The sequence below is a fragment of the Aquarana catesbeiana genome, linkage group LG04, assembly GCF_042186555.1.
Source record: "Aquarana catesbeiana isolate 2022-GZ linkage group LG04, ASM4218655v1, whole genome shotgun sequence".
In the NCBI taxonomy this organism is placed as follows: domain Eukaryota; kingdom Metazoa; phylum Chordata; class Amphibia; order Anura; family Ranidae; genus Aquarana; species Aquarana catesbeiana.
In genome coordinates, this window is record NC_133327.1 from 366,033,258 (window position 1) to 366,050,849 (window position 17,592).

Genomic DNA, 17,592 nt, shown 5'->3' on the forward strand with positions numbered 1-17,592 from the left:
ATTATAACACTGCACGATCTCAGCATACTGTGTACATAAAACAGAGAGCTATCTCCCATGCCATTTTTTTGCAATGTCAGTTGATCTATGTAATGATGATTCTTCCATTGGTATAATAAAAGGGAAAGAGACAATTAATTTCTAGTTATCCTTTGGTAGGCCATTGGGCTGAGCTCAAAGACATGGAAACAGAAACTACACAAAAAATTTACAACTGCTTCTATTGCTACATGCCACCTGCATTTTAACCACTTGCTTACTGGGCACTTATACCCCCTTTCTGACCAGGCCAATTTTTAGCTTTCAGCGCACTTTGAATGACAATTGCACGGTCATGCAACACAATACCCAAAACACATTTTTATCATTTTTTTTCACACAAATAGAGCTTTTTTTTGGCGGTATTTAATCACCACTGGGTTTTTATTTTTCGCTAAAGAAACAAAAAAGACCAAAAATTTTGTTGAAAAAAATAAAAATGTCATAGTTTGTTATAAGATTTTGCAAATGGGTAATTTTTCTCCCTCACTGATGTGCACTGATGAGGCTACACCGATGGGCACTAATAAGCTACACTGATGGGCATTGATAGGTGGCACTGATGAGGCTGCACTGATGGACACTGATTAGGCGGCACTGGTGAGCACTGATGAGGATGCACTGATAGGTGGCACTGATGGGCACTGATAGGTGATACTGATGGGCTATGATAGGTGTCACTGAATGTCACTGAAGTGGCACTGATAGACAGCACTGATAGGTGGCACTGATGGGCACTGATAAGCGGCACTGATAGGCACTAGTAGGCGGCACTGATAGGAAGCACTGATATGTGGCACTGATAGGCAGCACTGATGGGCACTGATTGGCAGCACTGATGGGCACTGATAGGTGGCACTGGTGGGCACTGATAGGTGGCACTGGTGGACACTGATTAGCAGTACTGGTGGGCACAGATTAGCAGCACTGATGGGCATGGATTAGCAGCACTAGTGGGCACAGATAGGTGGCACTGGTTGGCACTGATTAGCAGCACTGATGGGCACAGATTGGGACCGATGCCCCTGTAACAGAAGCTGGTTACCAGTTTTCTTCTTTACTCCTTAGGCTGATCGTGAGGAGAAAAAAAGCAGATACCTGGCTTCTGTTTACTTCCGTGATCAGCTGTCATTGGCAAACAGCTGATCACGTGGTAAAGGGCCGCTGTGATTGGCCTTTTAACCTGTTCTGTGATCAGCCGAGTCCAAAGGACTCAACGATCACAGGGAGTGCCGTGTGTGTGTGTGGGGGTGCAAGCAGCGCGATCAAGGAAAGACGTATATGAACGCCCTCCTGGCATTTTAAGCCCACGCCGTAGCCATCTATCAGCTATAGCACGGTCGGGAAGTGGTTAATATTCAATTAAAATATTTGTAAATATCTTCTTTGACTAAGTCAAAAGTTGGTCACAGCACGTAAGTGTTGTTACTTTTTGACAACCAAAAGGTTATCATTGTGAACGTTGCCATTGAGTGGCAGACTGTTTACAATATAACCTGCACCGAAATCCTAAATATAAAATAATACGGTTATTCTTTGTATAGTATAAAAACGGCTCTTTTTTTATGTCAGTACCCAAAAATACAGTAAAAGGGAATGTTTCTCTTCCTCCCCATTTGCATAGAATGCCCCTGGCAACAGTGAACAGCTGTCAGCAAAAGAGATGGATGAGACAGATGAAAAGGTCAAAAAAATAAAACGTAAGCATTTTTACAGGAGACAGCTAGAACAATATGTCGATAGAGTCGGTTGTGTATTGAACTAAAGCAATGTTATTAAAAGTTCACCTTTAATATTAATATACTTTTTTTTTAAATTAAGTTTTGCCAATTAAGACCATCCTTACAATTGAAAAAAATGTATTTATAGCTATAGATATAGCTATAGCTATATATTTATAGCTATATTCTTCTTTTATATTAAATAAAGAACTTCAGTAAGAGCTTCTATATTTGATGCAGCTGTATGGGCAATAATACATTTGTTACATGTGCTAAAAATGGTTAAAGTGGTATTAATAGACAACGGGCACTTTTGCAAGTAAAGGGTGCCTGCTATCCATGCTATGCATTTAGATGTTTTTGATCTAGCTCTTAAGTGAAATAATCAAAATTTACCTCTTGCGTTCATTTTAATATTTTAAAGCATATATCAGGGCAGAAAAACCCTCCAATTAAAAAAAAAAAAATAGTCAGGGTTCTGTTTCAGGCTTTGCGATTGCAAATCTGTGAAAATGGTGCGGTCATGCTTATTCCTGTCCTCAAAAATCATTTTTTTCCATAATGTTGTACTAGTGATGTATGCAAATAGATACTTTTTCCTGCTTTTTTTGCAACAATTTTTTTGCAACAACCATGTGGATAAAGTGAAACCATCACTTATTTAGGTACCATCCCTCCAAGGCCCCTTTCACATGATCGTTCCGCCTGTCCATTTTTCAGGCGGATCTGAGTGGGCCACGAATTGACTTCAATATATGCATAGCTGGACAAATTGAAAGTATGTTACAGTATGTGATACATAATCAGCCTTTGTCCACAGACGATAAGCGTGCCAGATCAACGTGTTTCGCTATTAATGCTTCATCTAGATCTTCAATCTATGACAGCAATTGGGAACAGCAAAGCTGCATATATTAAAATTGAAGTACATTAGAGTGCAACATAATCACATCTTAAAAGAAAACACCAATAATAAATTACAATTAAAATATCGGGGGACATTGAAGAGAAAAAAAAGGAGGAGAATTCCAAATAGTTATGGTAAAATATATGTCCCAGTGGGGTCATGGGGAGAACTTTCAAAGGAAGGCCAATAGCAAAAGCAAACTTATGGATGGAATAACATAACCTCCAAAACCAAGGCAAATTACAAAGCGTACTAAAAATATCTACTGCAAAGTAAAGCAATCTACAAAGTCCTTGGATTCCAATGTTCACAAACCCTTGTCTCCACAAACTTGAGGTAATGACATGGAATTGGGCGCTGTGTTTCTCTTTAAAATCTTGATTTTCATTTTGAAGTATTATTACATAATGAAATAGACTTTATATAGCATGAAAAGAAGTAGAATAGGTCTCCCAGAATGTGCTATCCTTTCTATATCTATCCAGCAAATTTTTCAATTAAAAACCTGCATGATCTTTATTCATTTAATTTACAGCTTCATTGTTATTAAATTAGTGGCAGTAGAATCTTATGAAATGAACAGACTTTTCATTTTAAAACAATACACTTCTATTTGATAGTAAAAGTGCCTCAATAATGAAGCTGCAGGTCTGTCATTTGCTGTCTACAGTACCATAATTGTATCTATATTATACTACTCTCAAGTAATTGCTCCTTTCAGTGGCGTAACCAGCAAATCTGGCACCTGGGCCAATTATTTTCTTTAACCACCCCCCCTTCCCCCCAACCTACACCAAAAAAGTAAAACATTAACTGTAGGAATAAAAAGGTGTGTGCAGTGCACCTTCCAGAATTGTGGGTGTGGCTGAACTGAACAGTGGGAGGAGCATAAAGAGCCATGGTTTAATAAAACCTGAGGCTGATAAACTTTATACACTGAACACAAATGCCACAGTCCTTGTACTCACAAAATATACTTTCGAAACTGTTTAGCAACAAATGAGAATCTATAGACGCAACAAACTACTTTTTTTTTAAAATGAAACAGCTTCATTACATATGCTTTTCTACATACAGCCTACCTTAAAGTGTTCAATATGGAATATGTTGGTGCGCTTATTGAACCCTCTCAATCTGTTGGAATAGTCTTTGTGTTTATAATCCTAAACCATAATAAATGCACAATGCCCTAATATCACAATCAATAAAGTGAATAAGTGTGTAATAAATATACCAATCAATAAAGTGAATAAATACAGATAAATGCGCCAAAAAAAAACATATAAGGGATCACATATCCCTAAATATATACTGATGAGAAAAAAAAAAAAAAATGAAAGGACAATAAATGGTGTCTGCTGGTACTAATCCATAATCCATAATCCAATAATATTGTCCTTTCATTTTTTATTTTTATTTTTCTCATCAGTATATATTTCGGGATATGTGATCCCTTATATGTTTTTTTGGCGCATTTATCTGTATTTATTCACTTTATTGATTGGTATATTTATTACGCACTTATTCACTTTATTGATTGTGATATTAGGGCATTTTGCATTTATTATGGTTTAGGATTATAAACACAAGCACTATTCCAACAGATTGGGAGGGTTCAATAAGCGCACCAACATATTTCATATTGATTTGTAGCAACGGTGTCACAGCACTAATCGGTTGGTTGCAGCTCACATTTTTTTCTGGTGTTTTGTCATTATATAGAGAATCTACATCAGCGCTTTAGTTTTTCTCTTTTTCTACCTTAAAGTGTTACTAAACCAAGTAATATGAAAATAGTTCATCTGCCTCCCTACAGTACCCACAGCTTATAAATCTTCTTTTTACATTAAAATACTGCAACTATATACCTTTTTGGCTGATCTGTATACCACGGTTCCATGATAAACTGCAGGGTCTGCCCGAGTGCTGAGTGTTCAGGTAGGAGGAGATTTCCACTACAGCCTGTGTCCTCATGCTGTTATGGGATGCGGATCATCCATCAATCAAGATGTGACATCCCACCCACTGTGTTCTTTTTTGGTTACTGAGCATGGAGGAGGAGGGAGGGACTGTGCTGTAATTTAGTATCTGTATACATGCCCTCGTGCGTGATGATATCATGTGACCTGGCTAGCACTGATCAACAAGGAAATGTTCTCTCCAGCAATAGAGACCAAACTGAGCATATGCAGCAGTACTACCCTCACTGTGTCTTATCTGGCCTTGCCAAGAGAGACCCTGCAGGAGGGGGAGGATCTGTCCATACAGGATCAAACATCCCTGTTACACAATGCAGAGGATTAACCCCTTAACTTCCACAATATGTATAACAAGCATGCTATTCTGCACATACAGACAGATTTTACTGTTGTGGGTTTAGTAACACTTTAAAGGATAAATTCACCTTTTGTAACATTCAGGGTGTAACATGTAACATGTTACGAACGGACCGCCCCCCCCGCTCCCTGATCTGACAACTAGCGGAGTTCTTCTCACCTGGCCACGTCATTCATTCACAGTATCCTGTGAATGGAAAACTACAAGGTCCGGCAGCCTTTGTGGCTGTCAGCTTGTAGTTTTCTATTAACTACCACGGCACTGTGGTAGTTCACACTGACAGATCTGCAGGAGACCTGCATGACACTAGCGATCTGCTGATCGCTGGTGCAATGCTTCACAGGCTCCTTCAAGAAAAAAATGCACAGTTTTTTACCTGCAAAAAATGTGCATTTACTTATTTTAAAGTGAACTTATCCTTTAACCACTTCAGCCCCGGAAGGATTTGCCCCCTTCCTGACCAGAGCACTTTTTAAAATTTGGCACTGCGCCGCTTTAACTGGTAATTGCGCGGTCATGCAATGCTGTACCAAAACAAAATTTGTGTCCTTTTTTTCCCACAAATAGAGCTTTCTTTTGGTGGTATTTGATCACCTCTCCATAAATGAAAAAAGACCCTACATTTTGAAAAAGAATGATATTTTCTACTTTTTGTTATAAAAAAAAAAAATACAATAAACTCAATTTTAGTAAATGGTGATTTCACTCCTCACTACCTATCAGTTTCGGAGGCCATGATATGCCAAGATAGCACAATCCCCCCCCCCCCAAATTACCCCATATTGGAAAGTAGACACCCCAAGCTATTTGCTGAGAGGCATGTTGAGTATTTAGCAGATCTTGCTTTTTGTCACAAAGTTTTGAAAATTGAAAAAAGAAAAAAAAAAAAAATTTTCCTTTTCTTTCTTCATTTTCAAAAACTAATGGGAGCTGAAAAATACTCACCATGGCTCTTAGCAAATACCTTGGGGTGTCTACTTTCCAAAATGGGGTCATTTGGGGGGGGGGGGGGTTGTGCTATTTTGACATTTCAGAGCCTCTGAAACTGTGATAGGTAGTGAGGACGAAAAATCACCATTTTACACCCTTAAGCCGCGTGCACACGAGCGGAATGTCTGACAGAAAAAGTCAGACGGAAGCTTTTCATCGTCTATTCTGTATGTGTGTAGGCCTCATCGGACTTCCTTTTTCGAAAATTCTGACGGACCAAGAAATAGAGTATGTTCTAAATATTTCCGACGGAACCAATTCCTATCGGGAAAACCGATCGTCTGTATGCTGTTCGGACGGACCAAAAACGACGCATGCTCTGAAGCAAGTACGAGACGGAAGCTATTGGTTACTGGCTATTGAACTTCCTTTTTCTAGTCCTGTCGTAAGTGTTGTACGCCACCGCGTTCTTGACGGTCGGACTTTGGTCGGACTTTGGTTGACTGTGTGTAGGCAAGACCACTTGAATGGAATTCTGTTGGAGTTCTGTCGGAGAAACCTTCGGAGTTTATTCCGACGGCAAAACCGGTCGTGTGTACGCACCATTAGAAATTATGAAGGCAGTGATTGGTTTTCGGGGTCCTGTACGCGGCTAGGCTCCCAAAAAGTCCCACACGTGTGTTATCCCTGTACTCAGGAGAAGCAGCAGAATGTATTTTGGGGTGCAATTCCACATATACCCATGTCATGTGTGAGCAATATATAATTTAGTGACAACTTTGTGTAAAAAATAAAAATAAATTAAATTTTCTCGAAACGTGTGGCAAAATATAAAATATTCCATGGACTCAACATGCCTTTCAGCAAATAGCTTGGGGTGTCTGCTTTCCAAAATGGGGTCAATTGGGGGGGGGTTGAACTGTCCTGGTATTTTATGTACAACATTAGAAGCTTATGCCTCACATCACCCACTCTTCTAACCACTTGAACACAAAGCCCTTTCAGACACTTTTTGTTTACATGAAAAAATATTTTTTTTTTGCTAGAAAATTACTTTGAACCCCCTAAACATTATATATTTTTTTTAAAGCAAAGGCCCTACAGATTAAAATGGTGGGTGTTGCAATTTTTTTTTTTCACACAGTGTTTGTGCAACGATTTTTCAAACGCAATTTTTTTTGAAAAAAACACTTTCTGGAATTTATACACTAAAACACACTATATTGCCCAAATGTTTGGTAAAATATAAAAGATGATCTTATGCCAAGTACATAGATACCAAACACGACATGCTGTAAAATTGCGCACATTCGTGCAGCGGTGACAAACTACATACATTTTTAAAAGCCTTTAAAAGCCTTTACAGGTTACCACTTTAGATTTACAGAGAGAGTCTATTGCTAAAATTACTGCCCTCGATACCCACCTTGCGTTTGCCCTTGCGCATGAGCACGGGGTGCTTTTTTTTATTATTATTTATTTTGCTTTTTTATTTTATTTTTTACACTGTTCCTTTCTTTTCTTTTTTTTATCATTTTTATTGTTATCACAGGGAATGTACATATCCCTTATGATAGCAATAGGTAGTGACAGGTACTCTTTTAAAAAAAAATTGGGGTCTATTAGACTCTAGATCTCTCCTCTGCCCTCAAAGCATTTGACCACACCAAGATGGGTGTAATAAGATGCTTTCCCAATTTCCCAATGGCGCTGTATATATCCAGCAAAACCGAAGTCATAAAATGCTTGTAGCTTCTGGTTTCTTAGTCCATAGAGATGATTGGAGCCATTCGATCAGCTCTATGGTCAGCTGCCGGAACCACCGGCTGCATTCTCAGGTTCCCCAGTGGGACAGGAGAGCCAGAGAAAACCATGAAAGACGGCAGGGGGAGGGACGTTCCCTCTCACTGCTTGTAAAAGCAGTCTAGCAGCTAATTAGAAAGCCGACCGCTGGCTGAAAAGAACAATACCAAGATGATACCTAAACCTGCAGGCATCATTCTGGTATAACCACTCAAAGTCCAGCAACATACCAGTACGTTGCTGGTCCTTGTTGGGCATATAATGTAATGTTCTTTTTTTCATGCAGCCTGCGGGCTGAACAAAAAAAGAGATTGATCGGTGGGTATGCACACCATTAGAATATCGCCCTGCATCCAACCACTTCTAATGATGGGCATACATGCATAATTTTTTTTAACTGTGGTGGTGAAATCACCTCCTACAGCGCTGGAGTTGCTGATTTACGTATCGTGAAAGCAAACACAGTTACTGTCAAGATAAATAAATCAGTGCTGCAGCTGAATGGCCTACCTGAAAAGCAAACAATGGTAACAATAAAACATTAACCCAATAAAACAACTTTTTTTTATTGCAAACTGTGCCAAAAAGGAGTAAAAAATATATGCCGAAGCATGGTGGCAATCCGCCCCTAATGTTAGGGGCAAATCACCCCTCCACCCCTGCCCCCATGCTTCGGCATATATGCTCTTTTTTTTCAACTGTGGTGGTCAAATCACCTCCTACAGCACTGGAGTCGCTGATTTACGTATTGTGAGAGCAAACGCTGTTGCTGTCAAGATAGATAAATCAGTGCTGCAGCTGAATGGCGTACCTACAAAGAAAATAATGATTAACAATAAAACACAGTAAACAGTAAAGTATAAAAGAATGACATACCTCACAAAACATAGTAACAATAAAACATTGCAGTTAAGCATAAAATACAGTAAAAAAGAGCAGAACAATAGAGAGAGAATAACAAAAAAATGACAACTATTTTGGCTTTTTTATTTTTTATATATATAAATATATTTACACTTTTTTTTGTAACTGTAAAGGTTCCAGGTTCGGGTCTCTAAAAATGTGATGGCATATTTGGAGACCCTGTGAAGGTGTGTCCTAGGACTGTGCAGTGCTGTACTCTACGCTAATACTCCACTAGTGTGTGGTAGTGGAGTATTAGCGTAGAGACCAGGTTGATCAGGACAGCAGGGACAATTAAAGTGGGTGTCACACCTGTATCTGCTTCAATCGCTACCAAAAAAACTGTTAGCGTTCGCAGGGATCAGGCCTGACTCTGTGAACGCTGCAGTTATGTGTTTTGTAAGTGACAGTGATCGATTGACACTGTACTTCGGTGGGCTGGGCTGGGTGGAGGTGCTAGCAGGTATCTGGGCTGATCCCGCTAATGCTGCATTTTTGGGAACCCTAAACTACTGGGGACGCTAATATAGATATTTGGATAGAAAGATATTGATCTGTTCAGACACTATACTACTAAGGGAGGTGTATGGAGCGTGCATGGGTGTTAGTACTACTGGCACTAATCTGATGCTGCCTGGGGCTGAGGCAGACCCTAACTGAAGCTAAAACCTAACTGATGTCACCCGCCGGGTGATCGGGGGTTAAACCTTTATTGGGTAATATATGACGGGTGCCCTGACGCTATAAAAAATAGCTAACTAACCAGTGTCACCCGCACTAATACGGTGATCAATGGTGACAGGGGGTGAAAGGGTTAACTGGGGGTGATCAATGGGTTAAAACCTTTATTTGGTAATGTATGGGGGGTACCCTGATGCTATAAAAGACTGACGGTGAAACTAACCAACTAACTGGCTAACCCGTGACACTAATACGGCGATCAGAATATAGATCTATACACTGTATTAGTGACACTGGTGACAGGGGATGAATGGGTTAACTGGGGGGGCGATCAAGGGGTTAAACCTTTTTTAGGGGTGTTTAGGGGGGTACCCTAGACCTACCTTGGCCTACTACTAGCTGCCCTAACAATTGTTAGTCACAAATGACACCAATGCAGTGATCAGTGAAAACTGCACTTGGTAAAACTGTGACAGGGAGTGAAGGGGGTAATCAGGGGCGATTGGGGGGGTGATCGGGGGCTGACAAGTGTGCCTACGTGTACTGGTGTTAGTGGTTAGATGTCCTCTCTCTGGAACTGAAAAGAGTTCTACGAGGGGAGATGATTTAATTTCCTCTGCCTGTGTTTACACTTACAGGCAGAGGACAGTCTCCCATTTGCCAGAACTGATCACCAGGTCCAGGCGAGAAATCATTGGCCTGGGCCTGGAGACTGTTTGGTTCTCAAGCGAATCCGATCGCCAAGGGTGCGCTGGGAGTGTGCGCGCACCCCTAGATGGTTGTGCGCCCGAAGTATACCTACGGCGATTTGCCTAGAAGAGCCGACCTGCCGCAGTATAATGGCAGTGCTGTAGTGCTAATACTTTAGGTATTTCAGCGCCATGTAAAAAAACAACACCGCCTGCACCCCCTTAGTACTCCACTGGTACCTTCATTCCCTTATACCAGATTATAGTACAATACGTTACTTACTCATTAAGCCTATTGCCTTTCTCTACCTTATTTTCACAGCTCCTGTATTGAGTTTTCCCCATCTTTTCTACAAATATTGGTTGCTCCTGAAAACCTCCTGCCACTATTGCATCTTCATATGCTCCCCTTCTGTATTGGTTGTCTCCATTTTCTGAATTTCCTACAGGGTGTCTCTTAGGTACTACAACCATACTTTCCTCTCAGTATTGTTTCTTACCCTTGCTTTCTGCTCAGTACTATTTGTACCCTTTGTGCTCCTTTTTCTTGCAAATCTAATTTTTGCATTTGCATTTCTATTTGAGTTAATTAAGAATGATTTTAACAATAGAAAAACAAGACAATGAAGCAAGAGATTTTATTTCTTTTAAATTCCATTAATAATGGATATTAGAAAAAATGTTTACGGCAATATGACATATGCAGAAAAAATCTATATATACATAAAATGCAATAACTGTTATGACTGTCTAACATAACAATTTTACAGAGACACTCATTCAGAACAAAGTGACAAACAGTCCATTCAGGGCAAAGTGATGGTGTCTTTGCAATGCCTCCCTTCCTCGACCCACTGATACTCACCTTGACAACTCCCCCCCCCCCCCCCCCCCCCGTGTTGAAGCTGACACTAGAAGCCCCAGTGTTGACTGGTGTCAGATACTAGGGGGAAAGGAGATGTCACCCCCTTAGTCGGCTGCTGGACCCAAGCACTCATCCACTGATACTCACCTTGCCGGTGTTCCCCCACCTTTGCTTTTCTGCCAATCCTGACAGCGCTTTGCTCAAGAAGCCAATTAAAGGAGTAAAATCCCCCTCCTAGCATCTGACGCCAGCCAACCCTGCGGATTTTAGTGCCAGCTGTGTTAGAGCAAAGAGTGGTGGAGAAGGACTTGAAAAATTAATTTTGGTAGGTCAGGGGAGTCTCTTTGCATGGTCATTGTTACTTCTCTATGAAAGTATGGGCAAAGTGACAGTATCTCTTTAAACTAAGGTAGCTGTTAGTCATTTAGGAAATCAAAGTTGGAAGTCAATGCTACCTGATTACCTGAAAAAATTTGATTTTTTTTTTTTTTTTCTACAGAGGAAGATGTGTCAAATGTGCAAATCATGTGTGCCTGGTGCCAGAAAGTGGGGATTAAGCGCTACTCTCTCAGTATGGGGAGTGAGGTGAAAAGCTTCTGCAGTGAGAAGTGCTTTGCAGCATGCAGAAGAGCATACTTCAAGAGAAATAAGGTAAGACATGCTAGAAACATACATTACTATACGCTTTTGCTGATATGAGCATTGCTGTCACTGCAGTAGGTGTTTAGAGAAAATCTGTTAAAACTTTTGTTTCTAAATTTGTTCTCTGGACAGTTTGTTTTCTCTTTTTTTAATGAACCAAGTGTTTTAACTTTACTACATGCCTTCTTCTATATGGTGTTCTGTGCTCTTCTGCCTTCATTTATCAGAAATGGTGCCTACTAATGGTGCTCTAGGCAGTGAATCCTTATGAGGATTCTGGCCACCTTAGCTGGGTTTCTGTGTGCTGCGTGGCTGGTCTCCTCAGTGCCCCCCCCTTTAGCTCTGCATGAGAAAGTGTGCACTGCAGACTCTTCCCAGAACAGTTGGAACCCAAAGATTTGGAAACGATGTAAAGCCAGGTGATGATATCAGATGGACATCAAAGTAGGTTATGAGGAAAATTATTGAGGAGTGGCCAGGATGCCTTGCATAATGAAAATTAACCCTTGCCTAGAGATGGATCTTAATAACACTTATGGTTTGATATACGGTATGCAGTTGTTCATATACAAGGAATAGAGACTGTTACAACACACCCTGCAGTTTTGGCAACATGATTACACTAGCCACAATCCACCGCAGGTTCAAATCAAAAAGTCAATTGATCATAACAAGTGTCTGATATTAACCAGAATGTACTGTAACTATAAATTACTAACCCTTTCATATTGCACAGTGTTTCTGGATTTAGGCTTTGTATAGTTACTATTAGGCATAAAGTAGATATATGGACCCTATTTATAAAGCGTGAAGAAAGGAAAAAATAAAAGGTGAACTAACTTCGAACAACCTGCCTACCCTCTGGTCCCCACTGTACTTACCTTCGCGGTTAAGCTGTCAGTGCCCATGCACTCTGTGTAGTAGTCCAGGGATTTGAAATGACTGCTCCTCTCCCCCATCTTTCTGCAGAGCTTTGGGGATGCTTCAGCGTGATTCTGATCACATTGCATAGAGAATTTTTTCCTTGTTGCACACATATGCTAAAATGCAAATGTTTTACATGAAAATGTACTTCAGACAGTTTTGTTTTTTTTTTCTGACAGTAGAAACCCTGTAGATTAAATGACGGCAGTTGCAATTTTTTTAAGTCATACAGTATTTGTGCTACTATTTTACTAAATTTTCAGTAAAAGATACAATCAAAATAATTTTAGTGCCCACAAACACAATATACCTAATTTCTAGGTAAAATATAAGAGATGAGGTTGTGTCAAGTAAATAAATATCAAATTCGTCAAGCCTCAGATTTGTCTGTGCGTAAAATGGTAAAAAGATATGGTACCTAAAATTGTCTGGAGGTGATGCTTTAAAAGCCTTTTAAGATCATCAATTTAGAGTTAACAGTGATGGATGGCCTTGAATTATTGCTTTCACTCCAGTTTGTGAGGCAATGCCTAATATATGGGGTTATTCAATTATTTCAGAAAATACTTATTAAAAAGACAATGCCCCAATTGGATAAAAAATAACAGGTATGTGCAGATTTAAAATTGTGTGTAATACAATAAAATTAAAAAATATGCAAAATTAAAAATTCATGACCTATAATGATATCCTTTATAATTTCATGTATTTAGTGGTGTTCTGCAATGATCCATCTAAATTATAGTTAAGACTCTGACATCTGTGGTAATATTTAATGTGTAGCGTACTTGGGATTTTTATGTACATCTATTCTCCTAACTGTGCATATAGTATGTCTACATTATGTCTGTGCAGGAATGTGTTTATATGGATTTGTTTATGTATTTAAATTGTCATTTATGATTTTACTATATTTTGCTTATTTTGATGTTTTTACTTTTCCCAAGTCCACAATCTTCTTCTCCTCTGACACTCAATGCCACACTGACCTTGCTCAGGACATTTTTATGTACATGCAGTGAAAACTTTTTTTTTTTTTTTTTTTAAGCTGTTGGAGGTGCAAGATTTATTTGATTAAATCATCTGAGGGTCCTAAATCATGAAATTCCTTTTTAATTTAGCGCAAAGATTAAAATTGAGGAAAACTTATGACTCACTTTGCAGTCCTGTTACCATTTTGGTAGCTCTGCTGGTTAGGTATTCTAGGTGGTATGGCTTGACATTTAACACAGGGGGTTTAGTAAGATAATACAACCCATTTGCTTGTAAGACACTGATAGTATGTGGAGGCTGTGCATGACATAAAAGGCTCAGAGTACTTCATGGAGTGGCAATATTTGTTAAAAGTCTTAACAGTACTGAAGTGCAGGAATAGGCACAGACCGAAGTACAGACCTTAGTGAAGGACACCAAGGTACATTTCAAATTAAAGCCATCAAAACACACTCTGTCTACGCTCTGGCCTAGTTCTACAAGTACAAATAAGTTTAAAGTAACATTTATATACAGATTGCTTGTGGTATACTGTATAAATGTTTAAAATATTTTCAAAATTCTTACCTTTTATATTTTTCGGTTGTATTGAAATGCAGCAGCAGCATCAAAGTCCTTTGTAGAGAAGGGTCCCCATAGATCCCCCTTTAGAGCATGGTCTCCATAGATCCCCCTTTAGAGCAGGCCAGGGTCCTCATAGATCCCCCTTTAGAGCAGGGTCTCCATAGATCCCCCTTTAGAGCAGGGTCCCCATAGTTCCCCCTTTAGAGCATCCCCCTTTAGAGCAGGGTCTCATAAGATCCCCCTTTAGAGCAGGGTCCCCATAGATCCCCCTTTAGAGCAGGCCAGGGTCCCCATAGATCCCCCTTTACATAGTTACATAGTTACATAGTTACATAGTAGGTGAGGTTGAAAAAAGACACAAGTCCATCAAGTCCAACCTATGTGTGTGATTATGTGTCAGTATTACATTACATATCCCTGTATATTGCGGTCATTCAGGTGATTATCTAATAGTTTCTTGAAGCTATCAATGCTCCCCGCTGAGACCACCGCCTGTGGAAGGGAATTCCACATCCTTGCCGCTCTTACAGTAAAGAACCCTCTACGTAGTTTAAGGTTAAACCTCTTTCCCTCTAATTGCAATGAGTGGACACGAGTCTTATTAAACTCTCTTCTGCGAAAAAGTTTTATCCCTATTGTGGGGTCAGCAGTACAGTATTTGTAAATTGAAATCATATCCCCTCTCAAGCGTCTCTTCTCCAGAGAGAATAAGTTCAGTGCTCGCAACCTTTCCTCATAACTAAGATCCTCCAGACCCTTTATTAGCTTTGTTGCCCTTCTTTGTACTCGCTCCATTTCCAGTACGTCCCTCCTGAGGACTGGTGCCCAGAACTGGACAGCATACTCCAGGTGCGGGCGGACCAGAGTCTTGTAGAGCGGGAGAATTATTGTTTTATCTCTGCAGTTGATCCCCCTTTTAATGCATGCCAATATTCTGTTTGCTTTATTAGCAGCAGCTTGGCATTGCATGCCGTTGCTGAGCCTATCATCCACTAGGACCCCCAAGTCCTTTTCCATCCTAGATTCCCCCAGAGGTTCTCCCCCCAGTGTATAGATTGCATTCATATTTTTGACACCCAAATGCATTATTTTACATTTTTCTACATTGAACCTCATTTGCCATGTAGTCGCCCACCCCATTAATTTGTTCAGGTCTTTTTGCAAGATTTCCACATCCTGCGGAGAAGTTATTGCCCTGCTTAGCTTAGTATCGTCTGCAAATACAGAGATGGAACTGTTTATCCCATCCTCCAGGTCATTTATGAACAAATTAAATAGGATTGGTCCCAGAACAGAACCCTGGGGGACCCCACTACCCACCCCTGACCATTCTGAGTACTCCCCATTTATCACCACCCTCTGAACACGCCCTTGTAGCCAGTTTTCAATCCATGTACTCACCCTATGGTCCATGCCAACGCACCTTATTTTGTACAGTAAACGTTTATGGGGAACTGTGTCAAATGCTTTTGCAAAATCCAAATACACCACGTCTACGGGCCTTCCTTTATCTAGATGGCAACTCACCTCCTCATAGAAGGTTAATAGATTGGTTTGGCAAGAACGATTCTTCATGAATCCATGCTGATTACTGCTAATGATATCATTCTTATTACTAAAATCTTGTATATAGTCCCTTATCATCCCCTCCAAGAGTTTACATACTATTGATGTTAGGCTAACTGGTCTGTAATTCCCAGGGATGTTTTTTGGGCCCTTTTTAAATATTGGTGCTACATTGGCTTTTCTCCAATCAGCTGGCACCATTCCAGTCAATAGACTGTCTGTAAAAATTAGGAACAACGGTCTGGCAATCACCTGACTGAGTTCCCTAAGTACCCTCGGATGCAAGCCATCTGGTCCCGGTGATTTATTAATGAGTAGGGTCCCCATAGATCCCCCTTTAGAGCAGGCCAGGGTCCCCATAGATCCCCCTTTAGAGCAGGGTCTCCTATAGATCCCCCTTATATTATGATCCCATTCTTCTAGTGGAGCTATAGGAATATGACACATACATGTCTCACAAGGAAGCTGGGGGCCGGGGCACTGAGACCGGGCATGGGCAGGTTTAGAGGACGTTCCGTTCTCTTCCTCTGAAGGTCAGAGCCTAGGGGTGGGGCAAGCACCTGATTGATAGGATGCCGACGGTCCTACTAACCAGCGGGCAGCAGCGGGGGAGGCAGATCAGTAGATGCTGTGACTGTCAGACAGCATATTCATCTGTCCTGCTCCTCTGACCAACTCCCCGCTGCCCAATGCAAAACGGACGGAACGGGCGGCCGTGGACCCTGCAAGGTCCGTACATGGACACTGTGTACGGACAACTTGCCGATCCCTGCTGGGTTGTTCATTTCAGGGGCATCCAAGTCAGTATTGCTGACTTTAACCACTATAATTGTACTCCAGTGCTGGCCATAATTTTAACTAGCATTTATTTTCAATGTGTAGTCTAGGACTTGGAGTTGAGGGTCTCTTCAACACTTATCCCTGAGAAAACGAAGGTTAAACTTATTTCTCTGTCTGATGTTATTATATCTGACACAACATCGTTGCCTGACCTTTAGGTTACACTCAGTCAGAAAGCAGAACCAAGGAAATGTTGCTTCCATTGATGAAGTTAAAGCCTAAGGGCCTGTTAGAGATACTGAGCACCCGGGCCCTATAGGCGAATAAAGCACTGCATTTCATGTTTGAAAATGGCAGACATCAACATTATTATAGGGCAGCTAAATCTAGTTTACAAATTGGTTTATTTAAACGAGAAAATAATATTTCCAGATGTAGCTTTGTGCAAATAATAGTAACAAAATCGGTATTTTTTTTTTGTAGTATGCGTCTAACAAGAAAGGAAACTACCAGGACGGAGCATGTTGTATCGTTTGTCATTATAACATTGCCATATACAATAGACAACGTACTTCTTTTTTAATGCTGGTTACAAATTATTAAATAAATAAAAAAGTATATAGGAATAATACCAAAAAAATAAGGAACCTTGGGTATTAGTCCCTTACTAAATCAAAAACATTTTGATAAACCCTACATATCTAACCTACTACATTTTGGGTGTCTGATACAATTTTAGATGTCCAATAGTGTTTTAAGTCATATACAGTTGACTAAGGTAAAAGTTGTCACTATCTGACTGGAATGTTCTTCTTTAAAATGTTACATTTCTGTTGTGAACACAAATGTAGCTTTGTCTCCAGATCTCCTGATGAAGAGATGTTCCTAACACCCAAAGGTCCCCAATCCCTTACCTACTTCACATACTTACCTCACTTGTACCATAAGTGCTTTTATGGTTTCTGTGTGTCTGCTGAGAGAGGAGATCAGATAGATAGATAGATAGATAGATAGATAGATAGATAGATAGATAGATAGATAGATAGATAGATCAGATAGATAGATAGATAGATAGATCAGATAGATAGATCAGATAGATTCATCACAGCATATAGGTCAAAGTCTATTGATGCCTAGATATTTCCATTACATTTTGGTGGTTCAAATACGCCCTTGGAAAGAAGAAAATATATATGACTTGGAGAAGTTTGTGGTGTAGTAAGGATTTAAATTTTTTGTGGGTATCCA

General features: G+C 40.1%; 1 protein-coding gene across 3 annotated transcripts in view; it reads left to right on the forward strand.

The window, feature by feature from the left end:
• SOBP (sine oculis binding protein homolog) overlaps positions 1 to 17,592 on the forward strand; it is a 300,195-nt gene that overhangs the window by 135,452 nt on the left and 147,151 nt on the right. For all 3 annotated transcript variants that reach the window (XM_073627027.1, XM_073627029.1, XM_073627028.1), the window contains one exon: positions 11,375 to 11,526. In XM_073627027.1, coding sequence (XP_073483128.1) covers positions 11,375 to 11,526 — 152 coding nt within the window. The remainder of the gene's footprint in view (positions 1 to 11,374; positions 11,527 to 17,592) is intronic.